General features: G+C 37.3%; 1 protein-coding gene across 26 annotated transcripts in view; it reads left to right on the forward strand.

Moving 5' to 3' along the window:
* ABI3BP (ABI family member 3 binding protein) overlaps positions 1–21,023 on the forward strand; it is a 319,764-nt gene that overhangs the window by 175,314 nt on the left and 123,427 nt on the right. For 14 of the 26 annotated variants that reach the window (XM_030582778.1, XM_030582662.1, XM_030582833.1 and 11 more), the window contains exons 13-25: positions 22–102; positions 2,064–2,138; positions 4,296–4,361; positions 4,757–4,831; positions 5,916–5,972; positions 11,187–11,261; positions 13,490–13,564; positions 14,579–14,653; positions 15,578–15,655; positions 16,185–16,259; positions 17,028–17,102; positions 18,548–18,622; positions 19,633–19,707. In XM_030582778.1, coding sequence (XP_030438638.1) covers positions 22–102; positions 2,064–2,138; positions 4,296–4,361; positions 4,757–4,831; positions 5,916–5,972; positions 11,187–11,261; positions 13,490–13,564; positions 14,579–14,653; positions 15,578–15,655; positions 16,185–16,259; positions 17,028–17,102; positions 18,548–18,622; positions 19,633–19,707 — 957 coding nt within the window. The remainder of the gene's footprint in view (positions 1–21; positions 103–2,063; positions 2,139–4,295; positions 4,362–4,756; positions 4,832–5,915; positions 5,973–11,186; positions 11,262–13,489; positions 13,565–14,578; positions 14,654–15,577; positions 15,656–16,184; positions 16,260–17,027; positions 17,103–18,547; positions 18,623–19,632; positions 19,708–21,023) is intronic. The other 12 variants (XM_030582787.1, XM_030582862.1, XM_030582680.1 and 9 more) reach the window with 11 other exon arrangements.

The following is a 21,023-nucleotide window of genomic DNA, read 5'->3' on the forward strand; positions in this document are numbered from 1 at the left end:
AGTCTAGATTCTTTTTTCCAGCTCACAGTGAAACTGAGAGTGGACTTGAAGAAACAAAATCAATTCCTAAACCTGACCCGGCACAAACTCAAAACATACTGGGTAACTAATTTAACAACTACTTAGCTTCTATGTATAGTATTTGCTTCTTTTTTCCACTCCAGAATTCTCCTACCTTTTACTACACTTTAGAAACAAGCTGTTCCAAAGAAAATCTTAATTAAATTTTACTGGGTTACTTTACATTTACAGCTACTAATTTATATATCTCAGATAAAATGTAGTATAGAAGGCTGTCTAGGCCTAGCTATGCTATGGCTGGTGGTGTGAGATGATAGTGTCTGGTAAAGTTTTCTTGATAGGTATAACAGGTATTCTCGTATTCAAAATAATATTCTGTCCTGCCCTTTACTAAATTCTGGGTTGTCTGCATGTCTCTTGATGTCTGTAACCAGGTGTAGCACTAGTAATATTGCCGTAGAGATACAAGAGAAACATCCAGCTCCTTGGTTTTCTCTCAAGATCCTTCTTCAAGGAAATCCTCCTTGGTAATACATTACTTACAACATGGAAACAAATTTTCACTGTAAACCACAGGTACTGTAACATTATTATGCACAGTGGGTGCCATTAAAATAATAAATTCACCTCACTGGATTCCTTCAGTAACAGGAGTATCTCCCTATATTTAGAATAAGAGATGCTATGCTACTGACATCTCTTCAGAATGGCATGTGCTCCATTTTTAATGGCCATCTCTTTTAGCGTTGGGAAAAAAAATCACAAAAACACTTGTAGATTATCAGCTTTTCAAGGTAGAAGCAATGCAAATCTACATAGGTGAAGTTAGAAATGATCTTTAGTCTCCTGTTGTGACAGGTTACACAGGTTGTTATATTACAAAACTGATTATTTAAATACTCAAAACATCAAAAACTCAAGGAAGATTGTCTGATGGCATCAAATTGTCATTTAAAATACAAAAGTCATTTGTATGACTGTCATGACTCACTATGGCTTAACGTGGCATGAAGTCTTTATTTTCTTCCTGGAGAAAAAAGGTGTCCTACACAAAATCCTGGTCACAAACTTTGTATTGCAAAGTGTGTTTTCTCCATTAACAATTGCCCTCATTTTTGTTTTGTTGTTAGCAGCAGCATCCACAATCTTCTTGCAGTCACAATTCTGCATTAAGAAATGTCAAAATGTTAAATTCACTATCTGTATTGTACACACAAATTTATGCGAAATTGTGAACAAAAGTCCAGAGATAGTTTTTAAAAATTTGGCCTCATTTTCCAGAGAGGGGTGCAGACATGAATAGTCATGGAATGATATATGCAACTGTGTACTTAGGAGATATACAGGTGAGTAATAAAAGAAAAGGTTGTATTGAATTCACCAGCACTGGAATGTAGGGACAAGGGTCTTTTTGTTTCTGTCTCTGTTACACTATACAAAGAAAACTGCAAGTGTTAACACTTTTTTTTTTCAGATTTCTACTGACTCACATCAATTTTGTACTTTCTCTTTTCCCCCCACCCTCCTTGCAGTTCCAAACAGGCTTCCAGAATTTCCTAATACTAAAACACCTCCCACATTTCAGAAGCCCAGGGGAACGTTATGTAATGGTGATTTTTTTGTTTTGTTTTGTTTGCAGCTTATTTTAATCCCATTTTTTCCTTTGCAATTTCTTTGGCAAGGTTAACTTTGTTTGGCTGCACTGCTTTAGAGGATGCTTTTATGAGAACTAAATCATGATTGTCTTTGCTTAACTACAAAGCAGATAAACCCTCATTGTTGGATATTTATTTCTGTCTGTCTTAGACAGGGGATTCTTCATATGATGGTTCAGGACAGAGCTGAGGATATTCATGTTTCAGTCTCCTTTCTGTCTTTCCACAATGTTTCTTTCCATTATTTATGAAACTGTATCTCAGTGGTCAGCCTATTCTTATATTGCTGGCTTCAGGCATACACTTTCTGTGTGCTGGAATAATTCTGTGCCATGTTTTCTCAATGACCCATAGCAAATAAAGACCTGATTATTTCTTTTATCATAGCTTCTAATGAAATGCAGCTGATTCCTTCTGGATCCAAAATATCTGATACGCCAAAAATACTACAGACAAAACCTGGTAATTGCTTTATTTCTAAAGTTGAGAGCTTCGAAACAAATATTATTTGAGTCAGATTTGTTGGTGTTATGCCCAGGTGGGTTTTGTGGTTTTAATACCTCAGATAAAATTATGTGGTTGTATGATTTATAATGCTACAGCCATAAAATTTTTCTACTGCAAAATTATGACTCCACATAAGTCTTGTTTTGATTTTAGTGACTTGATGCTCAAAATGATTTACTTACAAATATTTTTAAAATAATTGTGAAGATATAGAGAATATCCTCTGCTTGTGTAAATTGTCACAGCTCCATTTAAGTTAGTAGAGCTATAAAAACTTATATTTGTGAAAGATCTGTTCCATGGGCTTAGTATTTTCCTTGTAAATGCCCCTTCAGTTTCAGAAATGGCTTGTATCTAAGAGCTGAACTGTCATTCCATCCAACAGCAAAGTTGTGCGCTGTGTAGTGACTTTGTTAAATAGTTGATTTGTCTAGTGAAGTTATTAGCTGCTTCTTCTTAGAGATGAGACCACATAGCATGAAGTGAATATTCTGCTTTGGGCCCTGGTTTCGGGAGGGAGATCCACACAGTCAGAATCTCATTGGGCACATCTATGCAGCAAAAAAAAGACCTGTGGCTAAGGCTGGCCCAGGTGAGCTGACTTGGGCTCAAGCTGCAGGGTGATAAAATTGCAGTGTAGCCATTCAAGATGGAACTGGAGCCCTGGGCTCTGAGACCCTGAGAGGGGGGAAGGTCTCAGAGGCTGGGCTTCAGCTCAAGCCCAAATGTCTACACTGCAATTCTTATCCCCACAGCCCGAACCTGGGAGCCCAAGTCAGCTGATCCAGGCTCTGAGACTTGGTACAATGGGATTTTTCATCACAGTGTAGACATAGGTGCTAGAATTGGGCTTGAATTGGTTTCCATCATATGCAGGGCTTACAGCTTCGTTCAATGGTTCTCAGCACCCCCACTATATAAATTGTTCCAGCACCCCGAGTGTAGACATACCAGATGAAGTCAGTGCCATTCCATGTGGTTGCTGAGGGCTTTTCACCTGAATAACTTTGCAGGATTGGGGCTTGGATGCTTTTGTTATAGCTCTTGACACTGTGTTCCAGTCTATAGAATTTGAATACCAAGGTCCTTTAGCCTGAATTTTCCAAACCTTGAGCATGATTCTTGTGAATCTCTTCTTAAAGTGTAATATTTTTGGCTTCATTCTGCCTGAAATAAATGGGGAAAGTCCCATACTCTCAGAGGCCAGTACACTTACGAGACCTATGATACCATGTTGCTTTTCTGCACAGTATCTGACTTATTGTTTCGAGTGAATAACTTCTGAAATGCTTTTTTAAATGTTGCTTTTTTTAAAAAAAAGTTACATTTTAGTAAGTGGGTTTTATATTAATTGCATCAAGAATGTGTCAGATCTTTCCTAAGATCAACAGAGTAAAATTAGTTTCTGTAAATATATCTTTAGTTGTGTTTTACATAAATTTTTTCCTACTTTTCCCCAGAATGTTTTTTCTTATTTATTTTTGTATTTGGATTACACCACAGAGAGGCATCTTTTAAATTTAGAAACTTTGTGGATGGCCAATTTATTTTGAATTTTAACTTTTTTAAAAAGACAGCTTTTTTATACACCTGCAGTTTAGTGCGATACTTTTGGGAAATATCACATGGTTCTTACCATGTATAAATACAATTAATAAAAATCCTGCTGCCAACAGCTGTGAATCATGTGGTATTTGTTTGCCTAATGTCCAAGATCACTATTCCCCTCTCTGCTGATCAGGGTGGTAACATGGGATCATATCCGCTGATAAAATGAGTCATTTAGAATCTGATTGAAAATAGATGTGGAAGCAGACAACTACTGTATGAAACAGAAAACAGTTTCATTTATTAGTTCCAGTTTTAACATATATTTATGTCATCCTCAGTAAAAATGACCCCGAATCAAATATTTGGATTTTTTTCATAAACCCCAATGTGTCAATGGAATTCAGATCTTCTCAAAAACTCAAATGATTTAAAACAAACAAACAAAAAACCCTCAAACCAAATACAGACTTGTTTTTTCTGTTTTAAAGCTATGAGTTGGTACCACTTGTGCAAAGAATGCCTACCATAATATCTCAGGATTGTTTTCATGTTTGCTCTTAGCTACCAAGAAACCAGCCCTGAAATCTACGTCTTTTCCTTCCATGGAAACTCCAGGGACAGTGATGGGTAAATCGTATATGATTCAGTTATTTTTTCCATCATCTTGGCATATCTTCTGTCTGCTAAGGACAGTTTTAAGATTTGCTCAAACACTTTGGCTTCAAAATCCCACAGGCAAAACTTTCTGTTTGATCCTTCTGTATCAACCATTTCCTCATAATCATCACCTGAAAGCATTTTCTGAACTGATGTAATGGCTGGCTGCTAAAAGGACATATTGTCACCAACCTCATAGTTCATGTTACACAATCATCTCACAGCTGACTTTCAGCCCATCCACCATCTTGCTTTCCCCTGTGTCAGCATCATCTTGAAATGTGCAACCTGGCTGTAGCTCAGTGCCATGCTGTCCCATCAGCTCTGAAGTCCTTCAACATTTTAAATTCAGATTCTCTTTTCAGCTTTTGATGAAACACAGTTTGTTTCTTCAAGATCCAAACCATCTGGCATTCCAGAAAAGCTACCAACCAAATCTGGTAATTATATTTCTTTCTTTTGACAGGTAAATTGAAAAAAGACACCCCTGTGTTTTTAGTCAAGTGGTTAGTTTAATTTACCCTGTATGACTTACCTTGGGAACAATAATACTGTTGATATGTATGTGCTGTATGAAGTAGCATATTTATTTACAACATTTTGCATGACACTTGGATCATTATGATGAAATTTCTCATATATCTTTATTAGATTTGCAAGACCATCCAGTACTATTTTAAGTATAGTAGCTGTTGACCTATTATATACAGATGGATAAAACAAAGTATTACAGTATATAATCCTAGTGCCTTAAAATTGTACCTGGCTTACAGTAGATACCTAAAGTTAACATCTAAATCCATGTTTCACCACCTACATTTAAGTGTCCTGATTTGAAGAAATGCTAAGCATCGACAAATACCACTGAAATCCATGGTAGCTACATTCGTTCAGCACCTATGAAAATTAGGCCATTTCTTTTTTAGGAGTCTCAGTATAGATTTGATGTTAATTTTAAGCACCCAGGTTTGAAACCTTTGCTCAGAGTGACCAGTTACCTGACTCCAGTAGCAAGCTGCTATTTCTCACAGATAACTCATGCCTTGTTTCTGCTGTGACAGTGATTTGATAATAAAAGTAGTACGTAAATCAATAAAATGTAGAATACAGAGTAAGGGCCTGATTATCTACTAAATTACCTTGTGTAGTCCTCTTCCCCAGTGCAAAATGAGTGCAAAGAGGTTTAAAAAGCTAACAAATTCGCATATTGGTATGTTACATGAACTTTGTACAGGGATAAAAGACAGCACAGAGTGCAAAGTAGTGGAGAATCAGATCTAAAGCTTTTATTTGAAAATAAATCTATCACAATTGATGCCACATGACCTGTAAGGTTGGCTATAAAGTCACTAATTATGACTTTCTTAGTTCCAAGGCCATTTGCATTTGAAAAAAAGTGTAGTCTGCAATTCTGTCCCATTCTTTACTACATAGCAATACAAAATGGCAACTATATAAAGAAATTATTTGTGAGGTATGCAATAGAATCTGACAGTCTCAAATGATTTATTTTTTTTCTTTCAGTAACTATTCAAACAACTCCGAAACCTGTTACACCTGAAGCTAGTAAAGCAGAAGTTGGTAAATGAGGATGATGTTTTCTCAGTGTATAGTATCATATTGTTTTAGATTTCTATACCACAGAATTCAGTTCTGCTCCCGTTCATACTGTCTAAGCTTATTCTTTACACTTTTTTTATTTCCCTTTTTCAGACACATTATGAAATGTCTTGATCAGTCATCTGTTCCAGAACACACTGAACACATGTAGCCTGCAGCTGTACCCATGCTTATGGTTCAGACTGTGCATGTCTGTTGTCTTTGTGTGAACAGAATATTCTATTTCCTTTTAAAGCTGAGAATTCCATCCAAGTTTTGAGGCAATTTCACGTTGCTGCCATTAGACTGCACTGTGGAATGTACTGACTTTTAATTTAAAAGAAGACTTAGCAGCTGACCAACTGCTCTGTCACTAAGTTTATGGCATATGTTTTCTGTGCTCAACAAAGCATTCTGTCATGATCGCTGAAACTCTAATCTAGTTTTTCTCTCAGCCCTGTGAGAAATGGTTTTTTCCTTTAAGACCCAAAACTTCAGCAAAGGCACTAACCATATCTAGTAATTACAGCCCATTGTTCTCTAAGGGCTCATAATCTTTTATTAAGTAATCTTGTGCCACCCACCACTTCTCTTGACCTTAATGCACCAAATGAATGACAGTGTCTTTAAATATTCATATCTAGGGGTTGTTGTTTTTTATAGAATTCCACTCTTAGAGTGTCTCTAGGAATGTGGGTGGTTGATAAAGAGCAGGGCATAAAGGGCCTCAGAGCTTGGTATTGCAAGATGCGGAGCTCTACCTACCCTGACTGTTGCAGTGAGAGTTATGGGCACTCATCCCTTCTCTGTATTTAAGGTTTATACCATGCTTATTACCATAGTGTTTGATCAGCTTGCAAGATTGAGCCCTGTTCAAAATTTGGAGCAGGCAATGCATGACTTTTAAACCAAGCAATTAACATTTTATTAAATTAATTTATTATTCAGTTGGCAATTGGAGTCAACGCCCCTCGTTGAGAACAATCATCTAGAAGTGTAAAATATACATGACTCTAACCTTAAAGGCTTAGAGGCTCAGTAATGAACCTTTTTGTATGTTGACAAAATGGCACAAACTTCTAACTTCCACTGTTAAATGGTTCTGCATGGCAGAGACTTGTACACATGCTCTTTTTACACTGGGTCATACATTTTGCACCATGTAAAAGAGTGGGGTAGAGGAGAAGAGGGAACTGTGATCCTGTTTGGCATTTTTCATTTGAAATAAAACACTTGCATATTTTGAGGAGTTGAACAAATGACAAAATACTAATTTGATATCAATGCTTAATTGAGAACTTGGTATCAGACTATTTGATACTAGAAGGTAGTAGTCAGCGTTTGCAATTGTTTGCATTTACAAGACTGCTTTGACACATCTAGCCTAGTGAGTTCTGATTCCCTTTTTATAGGCTCCTGGTGTTGACTTCCTTTTTCAAACCAGATCCAGAAGGTGATGAGTGCTGCATTAAAGCACCAGCATTGCCATGTTTCCCCTGAAGAAGGGATGTTTAGTGACTATTTTTTAATAACCTCATGTAATTTGGTGGTAGTGGCAAAAAAATGGATCACTGAGCTAGTAAATAAATGATCAGGCTTTACTATCAAATATTGACTCTTTAAGCCTACCTATCCATTCCTAAGCACTTCCATTCTATGGGCCTCCTTGACTACCATGTTACTCCAGTTTTATGCCATCATAACTGCATGGAGTTACGTCAGTGTAAAACTGTAGTAAAGCAACGGTTAATCAGGCCCTAAATATATTACGGCACTTTGAAAATGCACTTTTACACAGAAATTTAACTATGGTGTAGTTAACAGCCACCCTTTAGCATACTTGCTTCTTATTAACATTGATAACCAACACCATTATTTTTCAGTTGACCTTGTGGGAATGGAATGAAAACTTATTTATAACTTTCAAGAGAGTTTCCTTCCCTAATCATGTTTTTGTCTTTGTGATATAGAGAGGCTTTTGTGGATAAGTAACATTTGTTGACTATTAAATTAAATAGTTTAAAGATGTCGAGTTTTACACATATAGCCTGCATGTGGTTTGCATTAAGTGTTTGTTTTAACTACTCCAGCCCACCCAGTTACAAAAATTCTGTGCATAGATGAAAAGTAGGAATGAGTGTCCGTCTTGCAGGATTTGAAAATGAGTGTAAAAAGTAGTTTATACTATTGTTGTAGCTATGTTGGTCCTGGGACATTAGAGAGACAAGGTGGGTGAGGTAATATCTTTTATTGCGCCAACTTCAGTTGATGAAAGAGACAAGCATATGAGCTACACAGAGCTCTTTCTTCAGGTAAAAAGTATAGGTAGTTAAAAGATTTGTGTCGAAATTGTGCTAAACTACTAATTATTTGCCTGCTGAGGATTCAACTGTGAAAAATGATAGTTGTCCATGTACAGAAACTACATTTTACCTAATATAAAAAAGAAAAACGTGTAGCTGTTTCACAAACCCAGAAAAACACATTGCTGGCAAAACCATTAAAAACAGTGGTGATACATTGTGGGTTTTTTGTTCTTTAGTTTTGAGGAGGATTTTTGTGCCGTTTCATGTCATTAGAAGTGATGAGGTCTGATCTATTTGCATCTCCCTGTTCCTCCTCAGACTTGTGGATGTTTTTTTGTATTATAGTAATACATAGAGGACCTGCTGACATTGGGTCCACATTATGGTACCTGGTGTGTGTGTGTGTGTGTGTGTGTGTGTATGTGTGTGTGTGTGTGTGTGTGTGTGTGTGTGTGTGTGTGTGTGTGTGTGTGTGTGTGTGTGTAAATAATAAAACACAGTTTGTTCCCCAAAGAGTTTACAGTCTAAACAGCTAAGGCAGACCAGAAGTGGGAGAATGGAAATATTATTCCCATTTTATAGATGGGAAACTGAGGCACTGAGAGATTAAATGGTTTTTTTCCTGTGGTGACCCAGTCTATGGTATAGGAAGGGGTTGAACCCAGATGTTCTTTGCCCCATCTGTGTTTTCTTTGTGCCTTAACCAAGACCAGTCTCTTTTTCAAAGCTGCAGATGTTGTGGGGATTGCCACCTGGTTGCTAACATTATTAATACCTTGCTCTAACTAATTGAGCTAAGCAACCAATGATAAACTTTATAAAACTTGTTACCATGGCCACTTGTAAACCTTAAGTTTCAGGCCAAGTCTGAGACCACAATGACTTTTATCTGCTTTTTTGCAGCATCAGAGGGTACATCTGTGCTGTCTGGCACTTGGCAAAGGAGAGGGTCTCAGCCCAGGCTCCAGCCTGAGCAGGAATGTCTACACTGTTATTTTTATTGACTCGGTCTCAGAGGCAGTGCTGCGGTTTTACTTTGCAGTGTAGACTTACCCAGATAGTCCACAGCTTTCTCCTTGCCTACATTCTAGCATACAGACAAGTTTACTTTCATCTTTCTTTTCCTTTGGTAACCTCTGGGCTCTCTGAGTATGCTAGTCATTAGCTTCTCCTGGCAATAGTACTGTCACTATATTTAAAGGTTACATAATTACAGCACACTAGAAACTTGCCTCGATAGAGAAAACAGCCAGCCAGTTGGGTTCTGAGGGAAAGATTTTTCTGGAAGTAGTGTGTTTTGTCGTCATTTTCAGCTTTCAGTTATAGGTCCCATTCCATTCACTTGGTGATATCTGCATTTCCACTAGAGTTGCATCCTTGATTCTGTGTCTGTTCATTAAAGGCTAGCTGCAAAAGAAGTTTTGGTTTTGCTGGTGTTTGTAAAATATATAAAGAAGGTCTGAAAGGTTTCCTCCTGCCTCCCAAAAAGAGGTTTTTTCCCCTGCTTATTTTAGCATTAGAAATGAAAGCCTTTTAAACTCCCCTTCTCACTGCCCCTCCCGCCCCCCCCCCCGGAAAACTGTTGTATGGATGGCAGGAGAATTATTCTAGTTATTCTAGTTATGATACCACTAGCACCCTGGAAATGAACCCTGAACAGTTTAGGGCAAATACTATTTTCTCAGTTTAAAACGTTTTGGTTTGTTTTTGTTAAAACCTATTTAAATTAAACTCTTGGCAAACACTGAGTTAGGATCAGATGGCATTGTGAACTTTTGTTAAAGATTTAATGCCTCTTGCCATTCAGGAAAGTAATGAGAAAGCTCACATGCAGTTTTGGTCCCCTCAAGAGTCCTCAGGCAAAAACAGGGAAGGCAAGACTTGATATTCCTATTTGCCAGGTAAAATACAACTAGAACATTTATTTGCTCATTATGTTAGGGGAGGGAGCGTTTCAGGCTTCTTACAAAAGGGAACAGACCAGGCTGATTATTATTCTTTGTAGATCACATTTAAAAGTGTCAAAGAACATATTAACTTTGTGTTATCCACTTATGCTGAACAATATCTCTTTCTCCTACAAACATATATGGAGACTGGAGAATATTATATCATTTGGAGGTATTAATTTCCTTCATCTCTTGCGTACATGCCTATTAACGGCTCCGGTCTAAGTCTAACAGCTTTTAATAACATATTTCATAGTACTACATTACTGTGCCAACAAAGCTACAAGCATTAGCTAGTTAACTACCTGACAAAGGTGCAGTGAGGATTATCATTTCCATTTTAGAGATGAGAAAATAAAGGCAGAGTGGCTTGTTATTTCCCAAGCCCACAGAGAATCGTATGATCAAATACATTACTGAAGGATTGTACCTATTGTAAATCATCTCCCATGTGCCAGTGCATGATTGTTCTCTTCAGCAATTGTCTAGGGGTACATTTTTTAGAGTGAGTCTGTTTCAGAATCAGGACTTCCAGTCCTGTGCGTGGCTCACTAGACAACAAGTCATTCTCAGCCTGTCATTCAGCTTGTCTACAAAGTTTAATCTCCTTTCATCTGCCTTGTCATCTTTCATCTATATTTTTGTCTTTCTGGTTGTCAATAATATTTTCTTACATCTTCGGTGGTATTTTTACTATGATTTCAGCAATCACTCTCATTTGCATCATGTGTGTTCATGCATGTCTGGGGAAAATAAATATGGTTCTTTATTAGATCATTCTTATATAGCAATGTAGGTTTCAGCTGCTGCTGATCTTCAGTTCCTAATACTTCTGTATAGGCTGGAAACAGTCTTCAATTTTTAAGTGAAGATGCTGTTGTTCCATGATGGTTCTCAGTGTTTTTAATTAATAAACCGCTGTGTTTTGTTTTGTTTTCCAGCTTCATATGACTTTCTACATGTTTCTTCCACTCCCCAAACATCTGAAATTTCAGAAATATTAGTGCCAGAATCTGGTAAATTATAGTTGCATTATTTCTGAAGCTTGATATTTTGTGCCAAAAAGGTTATTTATTACTGTCTCCATTTTGAAGGTTTCAACAGTTTACTCAGCTCTGCTTGATTTCAGTGTGATTTCACATTCCATGTTGTTTCCCTAAGTCCACCAAATGCATCCTGGCCATTTCTGTGCTAGAGACAACGCATGTTTCAGGCGGAAAACCTGGCAAGGCATTGTGCCTGTGTAGGGAGATATTTACCAAAGGGAGGGGTCAGGAAAGGATCTACAGGGCTAGAAGGAAAGGAAAGCAGGGTGGAGTTAGGATCAATAGGGATTGTGATCTTTTCTTGGGTAAAAGGTATCAGGTATACAAAATTATTGGTGAAAAGATGTGGATTAGTCAGGGCTGGCTCCAGGCCCCAGCACGCCAAGTGCGTGCTTGCGGCGGCAAGCCGCGGGGGGTGCTCTGCCGGTAGCCAGGAGGGCGGCAGGCAGGCAGCCTTCAGCGGGATGCCTGCGGAGAGTCCTTTGGTCCCATGGCTTCGGTGAGCCGCGTGACCAGCTGACCCTCCGCAGGCACGCCTGCGAGAGGTCCACCGGAGCCACGGGACCAGCGACTGGCAGAGCACCGCCCGTGGCATGCTGCCATGCTTGGGGCAGCGAAATGTCTAGAGCCGCCTCTAGGATTAGTATGTTGCCAGCTGTTTGTGAGACTTACATATGGAGGGGGAAAGCCTTAGGCCACTGCAGTACTGCAAAGGTAGAATAAACAGTCAAAAGGTTCAGAGAAAGATTGACTGTCTGAGGGTTTATCCAGACCTTTCAGAGGGGTTAACTTTGTATCAGAGTTGATAGTGAAATGGCAATCTAAGTGCACTCCTCCACTGAAAGGAGGATAGGTAGAAATACTGTGTGGAGATACCAAAAAGCAAGGGATGATCTCAACACAATGTACAGTAGAAAAGACATCTTTTGCCATAAACATATTTGTACCTTGACTGAGGTTCACACTCTACAAACAAGACTAAGTGATAACAATACAGTTTGTAAATACTGACTGAGACAATGTCATTTGAAAAGAGGATTCAATACCAGACTATTGCCAGGAGGAACAGTGTTGAAAGGCTCTTTCAACTCCCTTCATTTGCTTTCTGAAACAAGGGGATTCCTGTTGAAATATTATATGTATATCTTTTCCCTACACCATTTGAGGGATTTGTAGGTTGTCTTGCACACCTTCTACTATAACTGTTTCCCTACCTATCTATCTGAAAATATGGTGAAGGTCTGTAAATGTAGTAAAGGCCTTTTACCAGCACTAAATTAACTTTTAAAAAGTTGTTGAGGTACATTATTGTTTACCCTGGGATGACTTTATCTTTATTCGGCAATTAGTTTTCTTAGACAGAACTTACATATGCAAAGCAAGACACTCCACTCCACGCATTTCTCCATTTGGAAAACAAACAACACATGATAGATGTTCGATCACATTGCTTAGTGCACTACAGGAAAGAACTCTGATACTACAGCAATGAGCACGGTATAAAAGCCTGAATAGAATAGAATAAAAGTTTGAGGGAGAAACATTGGTCATAACCTTACCATGAACTATTAAGCTGTGGTTTATTATGAACTTCCTTGCTGTATTGCCACTGGGCTCTCCAGCATCCCCTGGCATCTTATATGTGTCAGTTTTTGTTAATTATAATATAAAACATGCTGCTTGTGGTGATTGATTTTAAACTGAATTAATTCATACCAGGGACACAAGTCCAGCATGAAAGAAAAAAACACCTGCACATAGAAAACTACCAGTGCTAAGTAATTTCATGAAGAGCTGCACTGGGACACCTATAACTTGAAAATTCAGTGTTTAGTATAGAAATTCTAAACCTTATTCTAGCTCTTTATGCAAAGGTGTGGCATAAGGAACCAGTCTGTTGCTTTAGATATAGTTGAAGGCAAATGTGTGCACACAGCTGCACACTACTTTGCTGAACCTATTTATAAAGAATTACAGCATATACTAAGTTAATGACATTTTTCAAAACTTTATTAAATGAGTTTCTTACCTGGGTGCCAAAAGGCCCTTGAATCTGCTTATGTAACATCTACAGTATTGTTAGGCCCTTGCAAAGGAATGTAATCTAATCTCTCTCTTATTTTCCATACACACACACACCCCTCATTACACTGTATGAGGCCACATCTCAGACTTTGTTTCCTTTTTTTTTCCTGCAGTTACAAATAGCGCTGACCTGGAAACATCTGTGCCTCTGATTTCCAGAATACCTCATTTTTTAGGAACAACAATGGGTAATAATGACACATCCAGTTTCTTTCTTTAATTAAACTCTTTGGTTTTGTCATCACAGCTAATTCTGGGAGTCTTTCCTTGTTTTAGTCATCTGCTATACCAATAATTCATTCTGATTATCATCAATAAATCTCACAGCTATACTCATAGTTTCGGGGGGGGAGGGTTGCTTTTTTTTTTTTTTTTTTGAAGGAATCAACATCCAGTCTGTGTTTCACTACTAAGGTTGTCACCTGGTGGGGCAATTTTGTTTGTCAGTGTCAAGAGCAGTTACTGGCGTGTTCTTGTTTGTTTGTTTATTAACTCTCATGTAACTGATGAAGCCTGGTGAATCATGCATCCAGCTGAGTAAATAATCATTTCTTTTTCTGCTGGTAGAATATCCATGAGCAAGTCACACTTAGTTAAAAATTATTCAAAATTCAATGGCTATTATTTTTTAACTTTATGGATTGGTCACAGACATTTCACTGTGAATATGCACTATTCAAAGTGTCTTAGTTATATAATTTATTACATAATTAACATGATATTGCTTCCTTTCCATGAACATTTGTGTTGATAAAACTCCATCACAGAATGTCCAGAGAAAGCAAAGCACTAACAAGGTGCGAATTCAAGCAAGTCTTTGCAGAAATATTTTTTGCAATATTTGCCCAGCTCTAAAGACACATTATTGCCATTGTTCCTTGAATACTTGATGCTTATAGAATCCTAGAAGATTGCGTCAGAAGCTTTTTTTGTCTTTGTACTTTTCAAGGTGCTTAAAGACCTATGAAATGAACCACCTGAGTAAACATTAGCCTTCACTGCATTGTGTGTGTTTCCATTTGAACTGTAATTTTAATTGCTGGCCTTTAGATCTCATTCCTTATTAGCACTGCTCCATTGCTAGTGTAAGATATGCTCACTCATTAGATTGGCTGGACCACTGAGTTTAAACTGAGTACCTCAGAAGATAAAAATCTAAATTTAAAAAAAAACAAAACATTATTACTCATTTCTTTTTTTAGTTTTCGATGATACTCATCCTGTTTTTTCAAACCCCACAACATCCGATGAGCCTGATAGAACAGCTCTCAAACCAGGTACAATAATTATTACACAGTCTTTACTATTCAGTGGCTCACGGTCAGATATAAACCCCATTGAGATAAATGGAAGTCTTATAATTGATTTCAGTGAACTTTGGATCAGGCCCTTAGAGATGAATTTTTAGCGAGCATCCAAATTGTATTGCTATTGAGAAACTGGCATTAACTTGTGTTGTCTCACAGCTATGTTGTGTGTGGCAACTCATTTCACTTCCTGTCAGTAATTTGAAAGATACGCTGCATGGATAACACTATGAAACAAATATTTAAAAGTACTATAGTGTTTTGCAATAATTATTCAGAACACTCTATTAACATTATATTGTAGATGGTAAAGTTGTAGACAAGTACTGTAGAACTATTATAAAAGCATATCCTAGGCTCATTAAGTTATTTAACTAATTGAACACCTGATTCTCCAGAATTGTGACAATAGTTGGATCAGTTGTCAGCTTTCTGGACCAAATATCATCTGTTGTCAGTATTTGAGTAATTGGCAGCACAACATGTCCTTTTTATTCTATTCCTTTGTTTTACTCCATGTCATCTTCATAAGTGCGGCAACATAACTCAAAATAACGAGGTAAGCCATGTGAGGATCTAAAATCTGATGCCTGGCAATTATTCAGATAGTGAGAATTTAGTGTAAATTTATTTTTATGAAGGCAAGAAGGAATTAAATAAACATTCAAAATCTCTGCACATTTACAGATACCATGATTTGTGGTTACCATAACAGTGCGATTCAAAAAGCTGAGCTCATCTCTAACACATACTAAACTGGTAAACTGAAAATAATGTCCAAGAATCAGTGGAATACTTCAGTTTTTCTTGTAGAACAAAATTGTTTTACCCATGAAGCAACTTTTTTCTTCCATAAGTTCTTTGCTCTCTTGTAACTGTCAACATTTCTTCCAGCAGCAACAAGTGAACCCACTCTGGAATCCTTCTCACCTAAAACTTCTAGTCCTCTTGAATGGCCAAGAGAAACATTGGGTAATGTGTTTGTTTTCACAGTGAATGGTCACACTGTGTCTGTTTAATCAGAGAACATCCCATCCCACATGAATGCATTTCTTCCATAAAATCATTTCATGCATGGAATCATTAACCTTTATTCTACTTTTAGATTCTTGTTTTTCTTGTGTCACCAAAGACACTAACACCTTTTGATTCACTTCTTTGTAGGAATGTGGTTGATGCTACTGATGCTATTCTTAAAGCAGTAAAACTATCAGCTATGAAACTTGCATGGAGAGCTAAATCATCCTTTTATGTCTATCTCCCTCATGTCTATGATTTTAATTGTTAAACTTGTAGCCATCATTGGAACATTGACTTTATTTCTGATGAATGCACAACAATTTAATGCTTCATCCCTGACCCCCTTTTGTCTGCTGATATCCTCAGCTGGCTTTTCACGTTCCATACTGAATTATTTCTTCTTCATTACAAACTTGTGGCATGTTCAGTTTCTTAAACGATTCCTGAAGCAGTTAGTTATAAACCAAGCTCTTTCTTTCAGCTCCAAATGAAGCAACACTTATTCCTTCTAAACTGAAACCATCTCCTCTTCCAGAAGTGCAGCATGTGAAACCTGGTAATTAAGTAGTCCATTTATACAATTCAATATATCAGGAAGATACTTTTAAAAATATCCTATGGTGTTGCTACAAAGGAAGCAAACAGAATACAGACATCTGATCCATACCGAGCAAGACTCAAAATCATCAGACTATTGAACATGAGTTTGGTGATAAAATGCAAAGAATTTTCACAATTTCATAGCTTACTTAAAAAAAATCTGGGAATACTTTTTGCTTATGTTTTTAACTATATTTTTGACGTCTGCCTTGCTGTGTACAATTATGAGGGATATACAACACAACACTAGTCCCAGCACAATGTTGATGCCTCATACATTCTACTCATTTGCTTCCAGGATGTCATGATGAGGGAGCTTCCTTTCAGTGAAAATAGCTGTGATTGACAGAAGGGGAGCCCCTTACAAGGTCCATAGTTCTGTGCTGGATCTTGCCATATGATCATGATGACATTACCAGTGTCTTGTGGTGCTATTTTTTCCATTTCTGTTCCTTTGATCAGAAACAGTTGGATCCCTGTTAGAGTTTTATTCAAGATCAAAAGAGGGGAGTGCCCCCTTCACAATCCAAGTACTGGTGATCATACGTTACCAGATGTTCAACAATCCAAACTATGTTCTATTATTTTGTATACTTAATGTTATATTAAAAAAGGAATGTAGGAAATACTAGATGAGCTCTTTTAAACCTCCCACATCTTTAACTTATTATTGATGTTCTTTATTGGACTATTCAATTATGCTTGGATTCTTTTTATTTTATAGCACAAAAGCCACCACTTTTGGAGCATAGTACACCTAAAGCTTCAAAGACTATTGAAAGGCCAAAGGCGACACTAGGTAACAAATGTTTCAGTAGCTGTGTGTCAATCTGTACTTCTGTTCAAGCCATCATTAGAATTCCATCTCTGAAGACCATTTCATACCATCACTGCTAATCATGCCGACTTCATTCTGTTTCTGGATCTATTTCTTTTATACAGGAGAATTGTTAGGAGAGAAATACTGTAAGAACAGACCCAAACTCACATTCATGAGCTTAGTTTCTTTTCTAAATTGAGTTTGTCCACGGAATAGTGGTTTTTATCAATGTAATTGAAGGATAAAATATTTGTCCTTGAATAAACTCAATAGGAGGCATATGTGCATCTCTGTAAACAGAATTTGCCTTCATTGTTTGAGAATTGTTGAGATCACACACAAAAAGACAACCATCCACTCACCTCCAGCATATGTCAAAAGTAACTATTGAAAGGCTAAGTGCAAAGATGGGTAAGAAGACTTTCTCAAAGGAAAGTTTTGGATTTTTTCTTTACATTAAAAAAACCTAATATTCTCTAGGGAGATCTATTGGTGGCACTAGAAATATTCATTAGTCTTCATCCTGCTTCTAGGTATCTGTCATATAGTCCTTTAGGCTTGAAAACCTCTTCTCAGTGAATTCACATATACTTATTCTTAGGAGTGCATTGCCACTCTGTTTTATGGAAATGAAGCTCTTCTTCCTGAATCTATCTTGGAAGCAGCCTCATTATCTTATTTTATAAAATAGGCAAAATTAATGGTCATGTCTTCTGAGGTACTGATTGGTCATCTTCAACTTTCACAGACTTTGCCTCGCAGCATAAGGCCTTAGGCTAGCGTTCAGACTGGCTAACTACAGTTACAACCACTGCAATTATGGGAAGACAGCTTTAGGGTTTGCAGAACTGCTTTGTCTTACCAATATTTCCCCCATTCCTACAATCAGTGCTGCTTTTTTATAAATAGAATCCAGGGGCTGCTGTTGTGAGATAATCCCACTTTTGCATGTTGTTCGTTTCGTGGCTTTCTACCTGTGCCAGAATCTTTTTCTTCTTGAATAGCTGAGAGTTCTAAGAATTCATGTTACCTTTTCAAACTTCATCTAGTTAAATTGCTCAGTTGCATAAAATTGATTGGTAACTCAGAAATATATACAATATGATATATATTATATATATTAGACTTGTCTTGCAAAATTCAACTTCCTAGTTTGCCCAGAATAATTTTTTGATGAGCAAGTAAAACACAATTAGATATTTTAATTATTTATCAATCATTATAGTAAAGGGCAAATTAATCATTTTTGTACCTGGACAAGTAAGTTTTCATGACAGTTTTCCGAGGCCTTTTTTAAAACTGATTTTATTTCCAGAAGCCATTTTGAAGTATCACTGTTTCACCACCCGGCTTGAGGAATGTGATTCCATTTCTAAGGAAAAGAATTAAAAGGAAAATCCTACAATCTAATCTGTTTCTTTCAGCTCCCTGGGAAACAAAGTTTGTTCCTTCTACACCTAAACCATCTGCCAGACCCAAAATGCAACGAACTAAACCTGGTAATTACATTCCATGCCAAGCATTATAATAATTTATAATTTTTGGTAATTTAGTGTATTTTGTTTTAAAGGCATCCTTTGTGAAATTCAGCAGATTCAGTTCTCAGGAGGATTATGCAAAGTGTGGGTTTGCATCTCTTGAGTTACACTTGGAATGTTAATTTGGAAAAAAAAAAACTTGAAGCAAAACTTAGCTCAAATAACCGAGTTGCACAGGGCTTGGGTTGGAATCAAGTTTTTACATGGTTTCCACTTGAAATCATGAACTGGCCAATGCTTGCTCAACAGGACCCCGGTTGGCCCATAAATTTAAAAGTCCCTTAATCAAGTCTCTTGCTTTGCTTTTGAGGATAGGTTACCAATCTGTACCATTTCATCTGTTGCTATAGGATGAGTGCAGATGCAATGATAGCATATGTTGAGGCTTATCTAAAATTGTAGAATTGTGAGGGGTGAAACTCAGGCCTGGAGATAAGCAGGTGGATATAAAATGAAATCAGTTGAACTGCACCATGTTTTTACACCAGGGTTGAATTTAACCTGTGATGTAGGTCAAAGGAAAGAAAATATCACACGCATCCCCAGACTTGTCTGGAGTTGCATGAACAAAGATAAAGCCATGAAAACATTTTAAAAATTCACGGTTTATAATGAAGTCATAAAGGTAAAAAGAGACATAATTTTATAGCGTAATAAGACATTATTTAAACAGTATTGTAAGAGTCCCAGCAACATTATTATAATTCTTTCCAGTATTGCTAGTTAAAAAATTACCCACTTCAAGACAAATTGTTCTCACTGAAGCTTGTTAACTTAGTGGTATTTAAGTCTTGGAATTGCATCAGTTATTGTGAGCTTTTAAAACATTTTTGCTATAACTACAACTCCTTAGAAAGGTTTTTGCACTGTTCAGAATTAACTCTTGTATTATTAAGACAGTTTTGTCTGTCTCTTCTAGAGATGCTGTTACTTTCCATGTATGTATCTCTAAATTCTCTCTTTTTCATCAGCAGAAAAAGCAATTCTTTTGGAAAGCAATACACCTAAATTTTCTAACCCCCTTGAACTGCCAAGAACAACACTAGGTAATAATGTTTCCACAGTGCATGGTCACTTTGTTTTTCCATTTAACTACAGAGAAATTGGTATAGTTGCATGTTTGTTCAAAAGTATCTAGTTTATCATCTCTCTATTACTACTCTCACTGATCAGTCCAAATGGGATCCTGAGAATAACTATCTATTCATCACTGAACTTGGAATGATTTGTCCCATCTTCCCTTCTCTATATAGATTATTGTGAATTCTGCATTTGTTCCATAGGGATACCCTTATTCAGATGTGACTACTTGAGGGATAAGGTACTATTCAATGTAAAAGAATCACAATCTGGCCTTTAGCCAGGAGGCATGATGCCCATGGATCAAGCTCCCATTAGTATCCTAGTGTCACTAGAAATGGACCAAAAATTAGGACTTGTGCAATAGCAATGGCTGTCTTCTTTCCTTGAAGTCCAAATGCTTCTACTCAAGATGCCTCAAATTAATGTAGACTCTGTGCACTATGGCACTGACTTCCAAAAGAGCCAGGTCAGGTTACTGCATAAGTGCCTGAAGACCATGTGAAGCTATCATTGCTAATCCTGAAGCTCTATCCTACTTCTGGTAAGATGTTTGTCTGTTGCCCTGGAGCCGATTTGAAAATGTAATAAAAAAAACAAATCTCAATGGAAACCAAAAATTTCTACAACAATAACTTTCTATTTTCCAACCATCTCTACATGCCACTGAAGATGTGCATCTTCATTCTTCTTTGTGAAAACAATCTTTTATGGTATTTGGGGCAATAGAGATGTGTAGCCTACATGAAAAGTGTGCTTTCTGCTAATCCCACCATAGTCAGCCGTTGTGCTCACCTATGTTAATCACTTTCCTTCTTGCTAATGCTAGAACATTCTCCAGTTTCATAAAAGAGCAGGAAGTTGAAGTGAGCTGCTTTTAGGAGTCACATTCTCCCTTGCACCCAACTACATAACAAGTTTGTCTTGCCTTTTGAATAGTCATTTTATACAGTGCCTTTTAATTTGTGAGCATCCACATTGTGCCACTGTTGCCCCACTTTGACTTAGGCATGCACAAACTCTCTTTTGTGTCTTATTGATAAAACCCTGTGTTCTCCCAAGACCTTTCTGCATTACCACTTGCAGGATTTGGCAGACCTGGCATTGAGCTGTGAAATTGCCTTGAAGAGCTGTGTTGACTGGGAGGCTGTACTAGAGATCACAGTCAAGGGTTACATCATCACTCTACTCTGTAGAAGAATATGCAGTCCCCCGACCACCTCAGTTCCTTTCCCCTGAAAAGCAGAGATAAAATGAAACTCACCTTTGTGCTTTCAGGCTA

The sequence above is a fragment of the Gopherus evgoodei genome, chromosome 1 (genome assembly GCF_007399415.2).
Source record: "Gopherus evgoodei ecotype Sinaloan lineage chromosome 1, rGopEvg1_v1.p, whole genome shotgun sequence".
Classification (NCBI taxonomy): Eukaryota; Metazoa; Chordata; order Testudines; family Testudinidae; genus Gopherus; species Gopherus evgoodei.